Source organism: Meleagris gallopavo, chromosome 4 (assembly GCF_000146605.3).
Source record: "Meleagris gallopavo isolate NT-WF06-2002-E0010 breed Aviagen turkey brand Nicholas breeding stock chromosome 4, Turkey_5.1, whole genome shotgun sequence".
NCBI lineage: Eukaryota > Metazoa > Chordata > Aves > Galliformes > Phasianidae > Meleagris > Meleagris gallopavo.
This window is the reverse complement of record NC_015014.2, coordinates 46,703,265-46,717,708: the sequence shown is the minus strand read 5'-3', so window position 1 is coordinate 46,717,708 and position 14,444 is coordinate 46,703,265. Positions and strand designations below refer to the sequence as shown.

The 14,444-nt window shown below is 36.3% G+C and overlaps 1 protein-coding gene across 2 annotated transcripts in view; it reads right to left on the bottom strand.

Annotated features, from left to right (window-relative positions):
• Positions 1-14,408, bottom strand: part of GABRA2 (gamma-aminobutyric acid type A receptor alpha2 subunit) — a 54,469-nt gene extending 40,061 nt beyond the window's left edge. Inside the window, exons 1-2 of one of the 2 annotated variants that reach the window (XM_010710218.3) lie at positions 13,978-14,408; positions 11,318-11,433 (exon numbers count right to left, since the gene is read on the bottom strand). In XM_010710218.3, coding sequence (XP_010708520.1) covers positions 11,318-11,433; positions 13,978-14,048 — 187 coding nt within the window. In that variant the 5' untranslated portion in view covers positions 14,049-14,408. Of the gene's footprint in view, positions 1-1,757; positions 1,829-11,317; positions 11,434-13,977 lie in introns of those variants that run through there. The other variant, XM_019614879.1, reaches the window with a different exon arrangement.
• Positions 14,409-14,444: the final 36 nt, after the last annotated feature.

Below are 14,444 nucleotides of genomic sequence, written 5' to 3'. Positions count from 1 at the left end.
TAAACTCTTAACATATCTGGTTTAGCAAGAAAATTCATGGAATGACCATGGATATTAAGCCTTTTTCTAAAGAGGAGAAGCAACAAGTTCATGCTTTGATCCAACAGAGATTCATATCAGTAGTTAAATTAAACAAATAATCCATAAGTGAACTAAAAATAACACAGTTATGAGGGCAATCTTTTTTAAATCCTACTTCAACATGTTACAGAATTGTTAGTTTCTCTTTTGGTACCTAGTTAATAACAAAAAATGTTCTTACTAGGAGATCGTGTAATGCACGCCTACAAGAAGTGTATTGTAGGCCTCAAAACTACCAGAGCTGAATCACTTGAATGTCTCCAAGCTGCTTTACAGATGTCAGCATTTCCCAGAATCTCCTCTAAAACATACTCCCACAATACTCCCAGGGTATGTATTAAGCAGCCTCAAATTTGTCTTTTATGGTTGCCGTGACAAAAGAATCCCCCTCTGGCTGGCCATGAAACTTTCAGAACCTGTTCAGGCTTACACGCATGGACCTGTTTTTAATTATTTTATCTTAAAACAGTAGGTTAATTTAAGTTTAGTTATGCAGTAGCAAAAGAGATTATCTATTCATTTCTCTTCTGATCAACTAAAGACAAAATACCTGGTAAAAAGGGCACAGAATTCTATGATAGCTTGCAACACCCCACAGACTGAAAGGTATTATTCAGAATGAATTCATTGCCTTATCTCAAACAACAGGTATTTATATTTCTCCCTCTCATCTTTATTTATTTTTTTTTTCCTGGAGGAAAACTGCTGTTCAGAAACTGATGGCAGCAATATGTAAACAAGTTCATGTTTAAAGAGCTAGTAGTTCATTGTTTTTTTTACTCAGTTAACATCGTGGACACTGATAAGGACCTTCAGTGAAATGCCACAGCATGCCTTCAGGATGACAGAAGGGTTTTTACAAACACACAGCACTGAATGTAAGGCTGAAACTTCTGTTTTCTCTTAATTATATATTCCAAACTATGTTCCTCACCCTCTTCTCATCCAGAGGAATTTTATTGCTCATTCAGTGAGCCTATAAACTGTGGAAAAATATCAGTGACTTCAAATAGTAAGAATAAAAAGGCATCTACAGTAAATGTTATATTGTCAGTCAGAAAGAAATATCTAGACAATTAAGCTGATGTATTCAGGGCAGGAATTTTCTATTCAGCCTACCTCTAAATTCTCAAAGATAAACATAGACTCTCTCTTTTTGCTCTCTGATGTGCTGAATGACTCAGACTAAAGGGTTAACTAAAACGGGCCTAATCTCCTAACAGATTCTTCAGATATCTTCTGTCATCTCAGAACAATTGAAAATGGATGCAAAAAAGAAAAAATGGGGAATGGGCTGGTAGACAATTATCCCCTTAGATGAGAGAATTAGGGCCAAGCAATGGAGACCGGGAGACTAACAAGGAGATGAAGTACTCCTAACTACAGTGCAATCTTTCAGTCACAACACATATTGTTTTTCTGCCAGTCAGGTATTTAAGGGATCAAAAAGGTATAATTTTCAAAATTAAAATGAAAGACATGAAAAATACAAGTGGGTAAAATCAAGGAAACTACGTTCACAGGAAAGATACCAAATGCAAGCAACTCAGTACACTTCAAGGAAAAATTGTCTGACTGCATAATCAATGAATATATAGATGTTATAGTTAAGAAATATACAGGAAAGTTAGATTAAACATGTTATCACACCAAATAAGAATGGATGGAAAGCTTACCCTTGTCCTAGGCTTGCTAAGAGTCCAAGAGGAGCAATCACCAAAAGAGATCCTTGCCTACTGGTAGTCAGCTCTTAAATGGGGTCTAGGAGAGATGGAGCCAAGCTCCCCCCCTTCCGGAAGCACAGTCTTCACCTGTGCTCCCAGGGCTGACTCATTGCTCACCTCAGGTGGTCAATCAGAGGTTCAGACTGTGATTCAGCATTTCCCATACACTAACAAAAAGCAGTGCATGTAGAAGTCAACTTTCCTGTTGGAACATATTTTCCATATAAATCTCTCCATCCAAAGTGACCAAATTGATTCTAGATTTGATCAATCAATTGGTCAATGATTCTTTCAAGTCAAATCAGTGTTAGAAATTATGGGACCCATCAAAGTACTCAGTATGCTACATGGGCTTAGAGACATGTACTTTTTCCATCATTAAGTGGTAGTTCATACTTCCTAGTTACTTCATCCCATAAAGCTTACACATTCTACAAAATAATCTGAGTTTTCCAATGCATTTGCAGTGTCATCATTGTGAGAAAAGCCACTATATGTATAAAGAACATGTACATTTTATAGCATACATCAGTTTTTGACTGATTCTTACTGAACTATATATTTGAACAAAATGATAGCGCTGAATTTGAATTGTAATCAATTCTATTATCATAACATCATAAGATTGTGAGACAAAGTTTCTACAAAAAACAGAGTAAGCAGACAGCTTATTCATGCTTTTCCTGAGTGAATTGCAGATTACGACTTTTGGTGCAGGATCTCTAATAATTCAATAAGAAATGCATGCCCAGGACAATACATGTACGTACAGACAGACAAATCAATGTCAGATGAAAATAAATCCTATCTCTGACTGTAGCTCCTCAACTTTACTAAAATGTTTTATGTCCTTTGATGTGTACAATAATCTCAGGTAAGAGGGAAATTGATTTATGCTACTTGCACAGAGTTAAGTGCTCTAATTATTAAATAGCTCTCAACATATGGCAAGGAATTATGGAATTTAAATCAAGAGTTATATGCTACAAAGTAATCATACAAATGGTTCTCAAATAGCAAAACCACTTTCAGAAGATTAGCAGAATCATACTTTCCTAATGTACAGACCATTTCAGAAAACTAGTGCTAACATGTCCTGCATTATAAAGCAAATTATTACTAGGATGATTGTGATGAACAAAACTTGCTTCGGCCTGTAATTAATTTAATTCATGCATTAACCTGAAAGGACAGACATAAAAATGTGCTTAAAGATTAATCTTGACATATTAAAGTGCTTTGATTCTTATCATTAAAATATATTAGACTTTTGATAATATTAATTCAAAATCTGCTGTTGATGCTTTAATTTAGTAGGCTGTTGAATTGTACAGCAGCCCAAAACTGTATCTGAAATACCTTGTACAGTTGTTTTTGATACAGATGACTCATAACTGAAAAATATTTATGTCAGAAATTTAAATACATGAATACACTTTAATGGTGAAATTGAATATTTTATTCCACTTCCAATTTTCCAATGGGTATTTGAAAAAGATATCATTCAGCTATCTTAATCTGCCAGTTGTTTAGAAGTGGCCAATATGTAATGTCACTGTTTTCTCTGTCTTCCGCTCTCCATCTCTTTTGGCCTGACATCCTGCCCTTTTCCCTCTTCCTTGCACACAGTGTTTTTTCATCTTGTCATGTACTAAACTAATACTAGCTTGTTAAAAAGCAGTGTTATGTTCTGTCTCATATCTGTTTGTTCCTAGAGACTTTGAAGCTACTATTAAAACCTAACAGTAGCCACTAACATGAGCTACCATGAGATACCAACAATTAATGAAGAGATACTGCAAAAAAAAAAACAAAGTAGCTGCAGCCTTAATGTATAGGCAATCTGAGTACTCTACTGCATAATCCTTGTTGATGAAATACCTCTCTCTCTACATGCTACTAATTCTAGAAATTGGATGAACTAGTTTGTGCATTCCAAGATTATTGTTGTAAGTTGTCATGAAATGGTGGCTCTCCAGGAAAACAGAAGTAGTAATATGTAATCAGGAATACTACCAGGAGCAATAGACCTATAACAGATCACTAGACAAGGTCAACAAAATTGTACTGGCACAAAAAGAAGGCCATACAATTTGTGGGTAGAGAAGGACCTTTCTTTTTCTTATTTAGCCAGAAAGTTACCATTATCAACCTTTCCGTCAGGCTTTAATAGGTACGAAATTATCCAATGAAATGCAGCGTCTCTCCTTTGAGATATGCTTTCCCATACTGAAACCTCCTCAGAACTCCAGATTATGGTGATGGTGGGAAAACAGGTGGACAGTCATTTTAAGACTGTTAGCCAAGTCCCAGTTTCTGCTGAATTTTGGGAAATCAAAACATGTAAGTACTCTGCATTTCTCCTGAGCCTTCCTGTTTGCTCCAAAACTGCCCATCACAGTAGATGGTTTATGAATTATAAACTGTTGTACAACAGTGTGCGTTCATCTGTACACGGATATTTTCAGTCTCTCATCAAAGCATATACTTTTATTCAACTGTGTCTTCCAGAACTCATGTTCTAAAATTTGTTTTTTCACACTTGCCAATTAAGATGAAAAGCTTCAGCCGTTCTTTCAATGTCTTGATGGCTATAAGTTACAGAAACTTAGAACAACTCAGTTCAAAAAGGACATATGAAGATCCAAGGCAGAGCCAACTCTGGGGATATGTCAGGTTGACCAGGTCATATTTTATCTATTTATTTTTTTCTGCGTTTCTGAAGATGGGAGATTTTAAGACTTCTCTCATCAACCATCATTTCTGGGACTGTGATGAAAATTACCATCTTTGGCCTAGTAGTTATGAGCTTACTTATTAAAGCTAAGGTGAAAAGAAGTCATATTTCTTCTCTTTTTTATAACATTTTATATTGTGACTCAAAAGTATAGTATTTTTACATTATTTTAAATCACGATCAGGCTTAGTATGGAGTAAGATTGTTATATTATGCAGAATACAAACACACAGTAAGAGGTACGTTTCATGGCTCCTTTTACTCCTGAGGTGCTAAAATGCAGCAAATAGAATTAAATAGATATTTGCCATTAGAGGCTGTAAGAACTAGGTTTAAAAAACAAAAACAAAAACAAAAAACACCTAAATTCATTCCATGCAGGAAGTTGAAGGTCTTCTGATATCTATTTAATCCCATGTACTTTGTTTTCATTGAAAATAAAATGTCAATGCTTTTGCCAAAAAAATGTCTTGAAAGAAATTGTTATGGCCAACTGCTTGCTTAAAGATTGGTCACTGTTGCATGAGCATAAATTAACACAACTAAAACAATGATGTTGACTGATATAAAGTAAAATTTAACTATCATTTTTCCTGAAATTTAACAGAGTTGTAAGGTCCATCTTACCAACTTCCTGAAGGACAGGAAGGACATTCTTCTTCTTCAGTTAGCACTCTATTTTGGTGTAAAATATAAGATTTGAAATAGAACCTTCTGTATGTGTCCTATATGAAGAATAAACAAAACAGAATACTCCAAGACTGCTCATCTCAACAATAAACACTAAAGAATTTCCTGATATTTTTTATAAGTACAGTTTTAGTGCAAACCATAGTACTACTTTTTTATTACGAAATTTATTATTTGTTGCTATAGAGCAACTTTTTTCCACTGTAAGCAACATACTTATACATTTTAAATTCACTTTACGTTTAGATCAAATCCACTACTAAAAAATACAAAAAATCCATTAATATCCACCAAACATATCCTGGATGAATTTCTAATATACTTAAATATTCCTGAAAATATGTCAGAGTTCAATTATTGAGACAATACTGATGATTCTAATTCAGGTGCCTTTCCAAACACGGTGTAATTTTCAGAAGTATTACAAACATTTTGGAACTCTAGTACTGCAGTTATTTGCTCCTTGTCTACCAACACTAGTCAACCTGAGTGAAAAATGAATCTTTATTATGGATAGCAAACTGTCTGTAATATTTCTACAATATGGTAAGAAGTCTTACTGGCAAGCAGTAAACACCTTGAAGATCTGCAAGGCCACTGGACTGTACAAGTTTCTTAGTAACCTGAAATGAATGTATCATTGAAGAAAACTATTGTTTGTCTTAGCCTATAAAATCTGGCTGAACAACTAAACAATCCTGTCAATTTGATTTATAATGAGTTACAATGATCTCCGCAGGAGTTTGCAAATACCATAGCACATTCTTTCATGTCTTCTTAATACCATTTATACAGTCTTGGTATCATCAGCATAATTTCTAGTATTAGAAGCAAATGCTGATACTCTGCCAAGAAAAAAAATTACAGAATACACATGGTTAGTGAACTGGGAGATCCTCTAAACAAGATCCCTTGTATCCCTTGTTTAGGCATAAAGACTTCACAGTAAAATACGTAGATTTTTGTTAAGCATTGCGAAGCATAACAAAGTTGCCATGTTGCACTCTGCAGCACTTTCTACAGTCACAATATTTTGCACAGTTGTAATAAATTTATTTTTCACATCTTCACTGCTGATTTATCCAGCGACCTTCACCTTAAAGAAAAGTTCCTCAGCCAGTACTCTATTCTATGTTTTCACTGATTTGTTTTTTAGTAAGGCTGAGGGTTGTTTTTTTTTTTTGGGGGGGGGGTGTCAGTCATTCCACTTCCATAATGATTCATTCCCTAGAATGCTTACATCTACTGAGTTAGTTCTGTTTCTGGATTTTAGCACTGCTTGCATGCCCTAGATAACCAGTTAAACGCAATTTTCTTATCTTCCTCCTTATTGCTTTTCCATCTGTTTACAAAGGAATCTTTTTTTGTTGATATACATTACCTGCAACTCTAACATAAATAAATCTGAGTCTCTCTTGGACTCCTCTGAAAGCATTATGGTCAGATTCAATGTAATCCTTAAAGAAAAGCATACACAGAGGGTCTAAGGTAGCAGCCAGACTGTGCAAGTGAACAGTACTCTTTTTCTTTTACAAACAGTAGCAAAAGCTTTCCTTTAAAACCAGTAGTGAAAGCTTTCCTGTAGTGTTCTGCAGTAAAAATAGTCCAAGAGTCCAAGGGCTTCTTTTAAACAGCTCTGAATGTGTATGAAGCACAATGAGTTTGTCAAACATCTCTAAAATTTTAATCTCCAGCTGGAGGACTGCTAAAGCAGCTACAAAAGTTTCTGAAACTGATTCAAAGCACTCTGAATCATAGCAACATATAAATATACTGACCTAAACTTAGCATGTTCCACATTATCAGCATATGATGAGGGCCTTGTTTCCTGGCAACTGAAGACATACAACTCTTTTATACACACATGTATATACACAGCTTTCTTGCTTTGGGGAAAAAAAGAAAGATCCCCTTTTAGTTCATTTAGTGAGCACACTACACAACTTTTAATCAATGAGTTTCATTCCTTACACTACTACAACACTTCACTGCAATAATAGCTATCTAGTATTGCAAAAATGGATGATCATATCCTTATGTGTTCACTTTGTTCTTCTCAGTTCTCTTTGTTTTTCCTGTTCAATTTATTTATAAAATGTTGTGGAAAAAGATTTCAGTATGCTTATAAGTGAAATGTAATGGAGATTCTTGATAAAGCAATCCAAACATCTGAAAGTCATCTTACAGCTAAGATGGATCATCCAAAATGGAATCACAGTGACATTTAGTTTTCACCTACCTAGTGTCTGATTTTCTTCAATTTTTTTTTTTTAACCAACATTGATCTTAGTTACAATGAGAACGTTGTTCCTGAAGTTGATGGAACTGATTTGTTCATGGAAAGATTCTCCAGTGGTACAAATTTGTGTAGCTCCTTTCTATGTCAATATTATCATAGTATGTCTTGGGTTGAAAGGGACCTTAAACCTTACTTAGTTACATCTCCCTTGTCATGGGCAGGTTTGGCATGCATGGGATCGGATAGCTGCTGAAAATCATGTATCCAAGCTACAAAGCTCAATTCTCTGTTCTTTCATCACCCAAATGCTATTTTATGACTTTAAAACATTTTATTTTTTAATTAATTCATGTATTCAATCATATTTTATAGTTTGGGAGGGGGGAGTCAACAAAAATTATATGGCTGTTTCAATAGAGCAACTTCAAATGTCAGAAAGGAAAGCAGTCTGACTAGATATGGTAAGATTACTGAAGTATCCAACACAGTATCAAAATCCCATCAACATTTCCATCCTCTCTCCTTTACTTCCTCTTTTCATACTTACAAGAAAATATAGTTTAAACAAAAAAGTCTGTTATTGCTACTATGCTTAATACACATATCAAAATATTCAAAGAGGGGACTGTCTTTTTCTATGGCCCTGTTTACTTTAATCATGGCTGTTCAAGTGACAAAGGAAAGATGATTTGAATGCAGTTCTATCTCAGAAATTACAGAAATTACATGGAATATTCAGGTAAAACAGATCGTATCAAAAATATCAGGGTTGTCAAGGCTGCTCCAGATGCAATCCAGTGCTTAGCATAATATGAGTACAGAGAAAATCTTATCGCCCCTTGAATACCCCCACATATATACATCCATGCAGTACATCTGGGTATTACTTCAGTAATATGAGATGTCTCTGACTTAGGGGACAGTGCAGTGCCTACTTTTCCCAGCCCACACCCATTTTGCAGGTTACTGCATCGCTATAGTGATCGTACATCACTTAAGAATCCCAGCTGCTAGGAAGTTTCCAATAGACATAACTTGCTTTTACAAGAGTGCTGCGACAACAGTGAAAGTTAAAGCTGCCCTTATAGCACATACCGAATAATTCAGTTCTGAGGTGTATCTGTGTATCAGTAAAGCATAAGATACCTACTGTAAACACCCACACAAAGTCTCTCAGTAAAAACATTTATAAACCTATCTCTGTAAACATCTATAAACCTAATCAAGAACAAATTCTCAAAAAACTACTGAGTTGAGTTTTTATACAGCCTTTCAAAGAGCCTGTACATTTCTATTTTAATGTCAACAATTAGCTAAAATAATTAGCTAGCACTTATTATTAAAAATATTTGTGAGCTGAATAATTCTTTATAACGAGCCAAATTTTTGCTGTAAGACAGGTCTGAAAATGTCCTTCACAACAAGTGAAAGTGGGCTGGTGAACAACACTTGCTTTCACAAAAAGATTTTAAAAGAATCCATCTCAGACCCTGAACAGTTTTGTTTTACTACATTGTGATTTCAGTGTTAGCAGTGAAGCTGCTATGGCAATGTAAATGTTCTACTGTTTCAACTAAATTATTCCAGACTCATATGAATGCAATTGGAACAGAACTGAACCTAAGTTGTATTAAATTAATGACATACAGCATGATCGAAATATTGTTGTTTATGCAGAAGCCCTTTATCAAAAACTGTTAGGACTCAGTAAGCACATAGTCTTTAAAAACAACAACAAAAAAAAAGGAATAATAATATTCATTTTTCTTTTTGGAGGACAAATTAATAAAGAAAAGGTAATAAAATGCTACAAAATTCCTGAAATAGGTAACTCCATAATTAGTAAGCATTACCAACAACATTGTTTGGCATATTTAGTATCATGGATTATCAGAACTGAATTTCACAAGTGTTCTTTTAAACTATCAGAATCCACCAATCCACAACTGAAGCATTCCTGTAGATTAACATTAATGCATCATGAATCATCACGGTTTAATATGCATTACACAGTTTCATTTCACACATGTTCTGCATGGGTTGATTGCTGTGTATGCCAATACCAAACAGATGTTAATTCTTTAATTTTTATGCTCCCAAAGCATATTTTAATTAACAAGGAGGCCTGACAAAGAAAAAGAGGGAGGTATTTTGAAGTTGATGTAATAAAAAATATAAAATAAAAATGTGAGAAAAGTAGTTTTTAGATTTCATGCTATCAATAATCTAATTTTTAATATTAAAAAGAATAAATGATATGCAAACGAATTGTCAACTTCACTCATAAAATGGCATATCATTTTCTGTAAACATTAAAAGAATTTTTCAATATCTTCTTAATAAAATTATAATTTTAAAAGCCCTACAAATTAAACTCAAACTTTGTTTTGTTAAATGCTTCTGTAAATTACCTGCAAGGCATTGTGTGTTCATACTACATCTAATTCTTAAAATCAAGTATTCTGCAAATAAATTGAATCTCCATGTAAATATCATTATACAGACTCCCATACCTTTAGTGTTGTATGTCTCATTTTACAGATTATGGAAATTAAAAAGTCCTGAATGTAGACTATTTCACAAGCTTCCACTGTACCAGAGGCCAGAAATGAAAATGAGAAGATACTTCAGGTATAGATGTATAATGAGGAAGTAGTTGCCAGCCAGTGCTATCTGCCACTTCATGCAGTGCCAGATGCAAGCCAAGGTTCTCCAGAACAGCAGCAGAGCCACGGGTCAGGATGGAAGTGTGTTAAAAACTGTGAGCTTTAACTAACCTCTAATTTGGCCAAGATGAATTGTTTGTGTAATTTCCGTGGAAGTCAGAGCAGATCTCTAGTTTTGATCCTGATCTTACTGAAATGAACGGGAGCAGAAATGGCTCCCAGGAATTTTGTACCAGAATTAGTTTTAGCAAGCTGAAACAGTCTCCAGGATGAAAATTTCCATTATCAAAGCTGTTATGAATAATAACAGTAGTGTTGTTATTGATACATAAATATTTCTGTTACTGGGTACAAATGACATATAAATAATAATAGTAGACAACATAGTATCAAAATCAGAACATTATGCCCGTCCCTGTGCCATGTAGATCATTCTGCACAGCAGCACTTCCCAGTCCAAACAAATTATTTAAATTCCTTGTTTGCATACTTACGCAAGCTGGTATACAGCTTAACTGACATTTTGGAAAAGGAGAAAAAAAAACAAAACCAAACTGACAGCCATGGCACAATACAGCGAACTTTGTCCTCCAGCATTCCTTCCCCCCCACACAAAAACATCCCCTTTTTTTCTTCCAATGACCAAATGCATGCAAGGTATCTGGGGAAAAAAGCAAATTGTCTATCATACCCTAATTTCTAGGAAGTGAAAAACACATCATTCCCATTGGATTTACTGGGACAAGGAGTTAATCTAAAATGTGAATTTTACACATTGTTTTAAAAAAAATAACAACAAACACTTATTCAGATTTCTAAAAGCATACAGTCATCACACTGCAGGGAATCATGCCTGCATTTCTTCTTCAACCAGAATTCCTTGACTGGAATAACAGATTTAGATGTTATTTCTGTTCTCATTCCATTTCACTATGTTAAATCTCCAGATTTTTTTCCTCTTTACTTAACACATATGTGTGAAAGTGCCTCCTTTCCATTCATAGATGTTATCTTCCTCAAACTTCAAATGATTCATGGGTGAATATAGAGTTATAAATAATTTATTGAAATACATAGCAGTGGTTAGGGGAAAAAGAAATCCTAAAGGAAGAAAATCACTGCATAAAATCTGAACATTAAAACCGACTTTTCAAAATCAATCTTTAATTGTTTTTATTACCTCCTAATCCAGGTCTAAGACGATTATCATAACCATCCAGAAGTCTGTCTAGAATTCTTGTAAAGATGGTGATGTTATTCTTAGCTTCATCTTCCAGGGAGTCAGCCAGAACTGATCTAAATGGACATTTTACAATTTAGAAGATGCTAGGTAAGTTTTAATGTACACTCAATATGCATTTTACAGGCTGGCCTTAAATATTTACCTTTCTGAAGGGTGTAATTAAAAATCTATAAATGCACGATTTAGCTATAACACATTCAGAAACATAATAGTCCATGGCATACCACTTAAAATTTCCAGCTAGTCATTTTCCAGTAGTCTCTAATTTCAGCCAATGCTGCAATGCAAAGAGGACCACTACAAGCTCCACTGACACATTTTGGTTGGCCAGGTACAAAGGCCTGACATCCTCAGGTCCCCCCGGCATGTCACTTCCACACTACTAACTGATAACCTCAGTTCTCACACATAAAACTGTCTCCTTCCAGCTCAGTCTTATCTGTCTTCACCTAAGCATACCCTATCTTCGGATGAATCCTGTGGATATGCCTCCACCCTATGGTCATGTTAAGTACATGACCAGAGGAACTAACGAGGGAAAACTCCAGCAATCATGCTCAGGGAGTCCTCTGATGTCAGTATTTGGTGGGTGGGAACAACGATGCTGACTAGCAAGCTGCAGGATAGCTGCAGATAGCCTTCCTGTTTTTAAAATGCTGTCTTGATACAGAAAGTTCTACCTGATATTCCACTGGGTGCAGGGAAATCTTATACAACTTCGATAGAAAAAAAAGCAGAAATGAAGTATTAAGAAGACTCTACAGATCACCAATTGGATCAAACTTTCCCAGCAAATAGATATTCTAGCCTTTATGGACCATGTATTTAAGGAAAACACTAGGCGTTCTAGCAGGAACTTGCTGCTCAGCCCAACGTGGTTCCAAGCAGTCCTCCCAGACCTGGGCACCCAAACAAGAGGGTTTAAGTACTAGGGAAACCGTCCAGGCAGAAACCCTTAGACATGCAAATTTTAAGTACCGTGGATGTGAAATGCGTGAGCTGAGCTCATCTGTCTCACCTATTTAAAACCAGAGTATTAATATCAAGGAAGCAGGGGATCATATGCTACATGCATAATGCCACATTTGTACTCTTTGCAGCTATCTACTTGTTTATGCTGAAATTTTGAATATTTGTTATCTCTAAACAAGCTACTGAATAGGGCATTCTGGATGAGTAATTATGTCATAAAGACAAGCACGTTTTCCTATCTAAACAAGAAGTGGGTATATGTGACCTTTTCTTTCAAGTAAAGTATAAAATTATTAAAAACATGGCATTATTCTGGTCCCTAATTCAACAGCATGGAGGAAGTATTTAAATGTAAATCATTGCAGTCTGTTTTTCCATTATACAGACCACGTAGGCAACCACAATCAGATAACTTAAAAATAAATACCAAAATATCAGTAAAATGACTGTTCTGTGAGTTTATTCCTAATTACTGGATAGTTTAGTTTCTAAATTGTATTTCTGTGCTCTATGCATCTGCCATTTTTAAGCTTGTTTTTGAGATGTAACTGTTTTTTGAAGTCAGGATGCCATCATAAAACCGGTTCATTCAATTATATCCAATTAGGGTCGGATCCTGCAAACTTTACTTTGGCATAAACTCCTTCATTACGCATGCAGCCTCTCTGACGTCAGTGCGATTACTCACTTGAGTAGGGTTTGCAGGATCTGGCCCACTGTGACTCAACTAATATTGCACCATAGTTAGGCACAAAGTGAAATAGGAAATACAGCTTCAGGAATTAATTTTGTTCTCTAGAAAGTAGGAAAAAAAAAAAAACGAAATGCAGGCATTTTGAAGCAGAGGGAAACTGCATTATTTATGACATGTACCATTCTAGGGCAAGACCTGCTGCAGTGAGAACCAGAGCAAGTAAACCAAAGTTACAAACTACAATCAGCTGTATGTTTAGGGATCGTGGGAAACACAAAACTAATTATTTGATTAAAGTTATCTTCTGCTGTGTTGTCACTCTAGAAATGGGAACTTAAAACAAAATTTAAAAGTTGATTATTAAATGAAGGCATTGTTTTATTGTAAGCGATTGTGAAGTTGTATGCTACCTCCACCTAGAGGTGTAAAGCTTAAGTGTCATCTGAAATTCTATTATTTTGACCAAAAAAAGCACCAAAAAATAGACGTGCCCGAACTAAAAATAATAATAAGTAAAAAGGGGGGGGGGAGGGGGGGTGGCTGGGAGGAATCGGCATTATTGTAGAGACTACGAGTTGCTATTTGATTTCAGAATCATCTGTTCTCCATCTTAGCTGCTCTGTATGGCACAGTATTGCTGTGATAGGGTAACTCCAATAAAGCTTTAAGCTCTTAATTTACAACGAGGCACTTAAAACTCGGTTCTTCCTTGGCACAATGAAATCAAACACCCATTCACAGTCTGCTTCAGGACAAGACGTTAGAGCCACCTTCTCCCACAGCATTAGCTCTGGAAACTATGTAACATCGCATGCAAACAGCTAAGAGAGGGCTTTTATTACGTTACTCCGCACTCTACTTTTATGCAAGCCTACCCTTAGGAGTCCACAGCATATATATCTGCACAGAAAGACACGCCGAGCATCCTCACCTTGTGGGCAGCCACGCCAGCAGGGCGAGGAGCACCAGGCGCGTCCCGCGGGGTGCCGGCTGCCTCTTCATCGCCGCGCTCCGCAAGACCTACAGCCGCGGAGAGAAACAGAGAGCCGCGCTCAGCCACCGCCGCGCTCCAACTTCACCCGGGAGCGGTGTCACTTCGCGGGGAGCGGCGCGGAGCGGCGGGTCCTGCAGCACTTCGCGCTACGGGCAACTTAGTGCGTCTCCATCTTCCCCGGCGATCGTGCTCTGTGCAAAGAGGCAACGGATGATCAGAAGTGGCATGTGAGCAGACGCATCAGATGCTTTCCTCTTCCGTAAGCTGCAAGCCCCAAGACGAGGGGAAAAAAAAAAAAAAGAGAGAGAAAGAGAGAAAGATGCGTGTCTCAGAGCGCGGGGTTTAACCATCGCTAGTCTCAGTGGGGGACACGCCAGGGGGACCGCAGGCCGCTGGGGGCCACG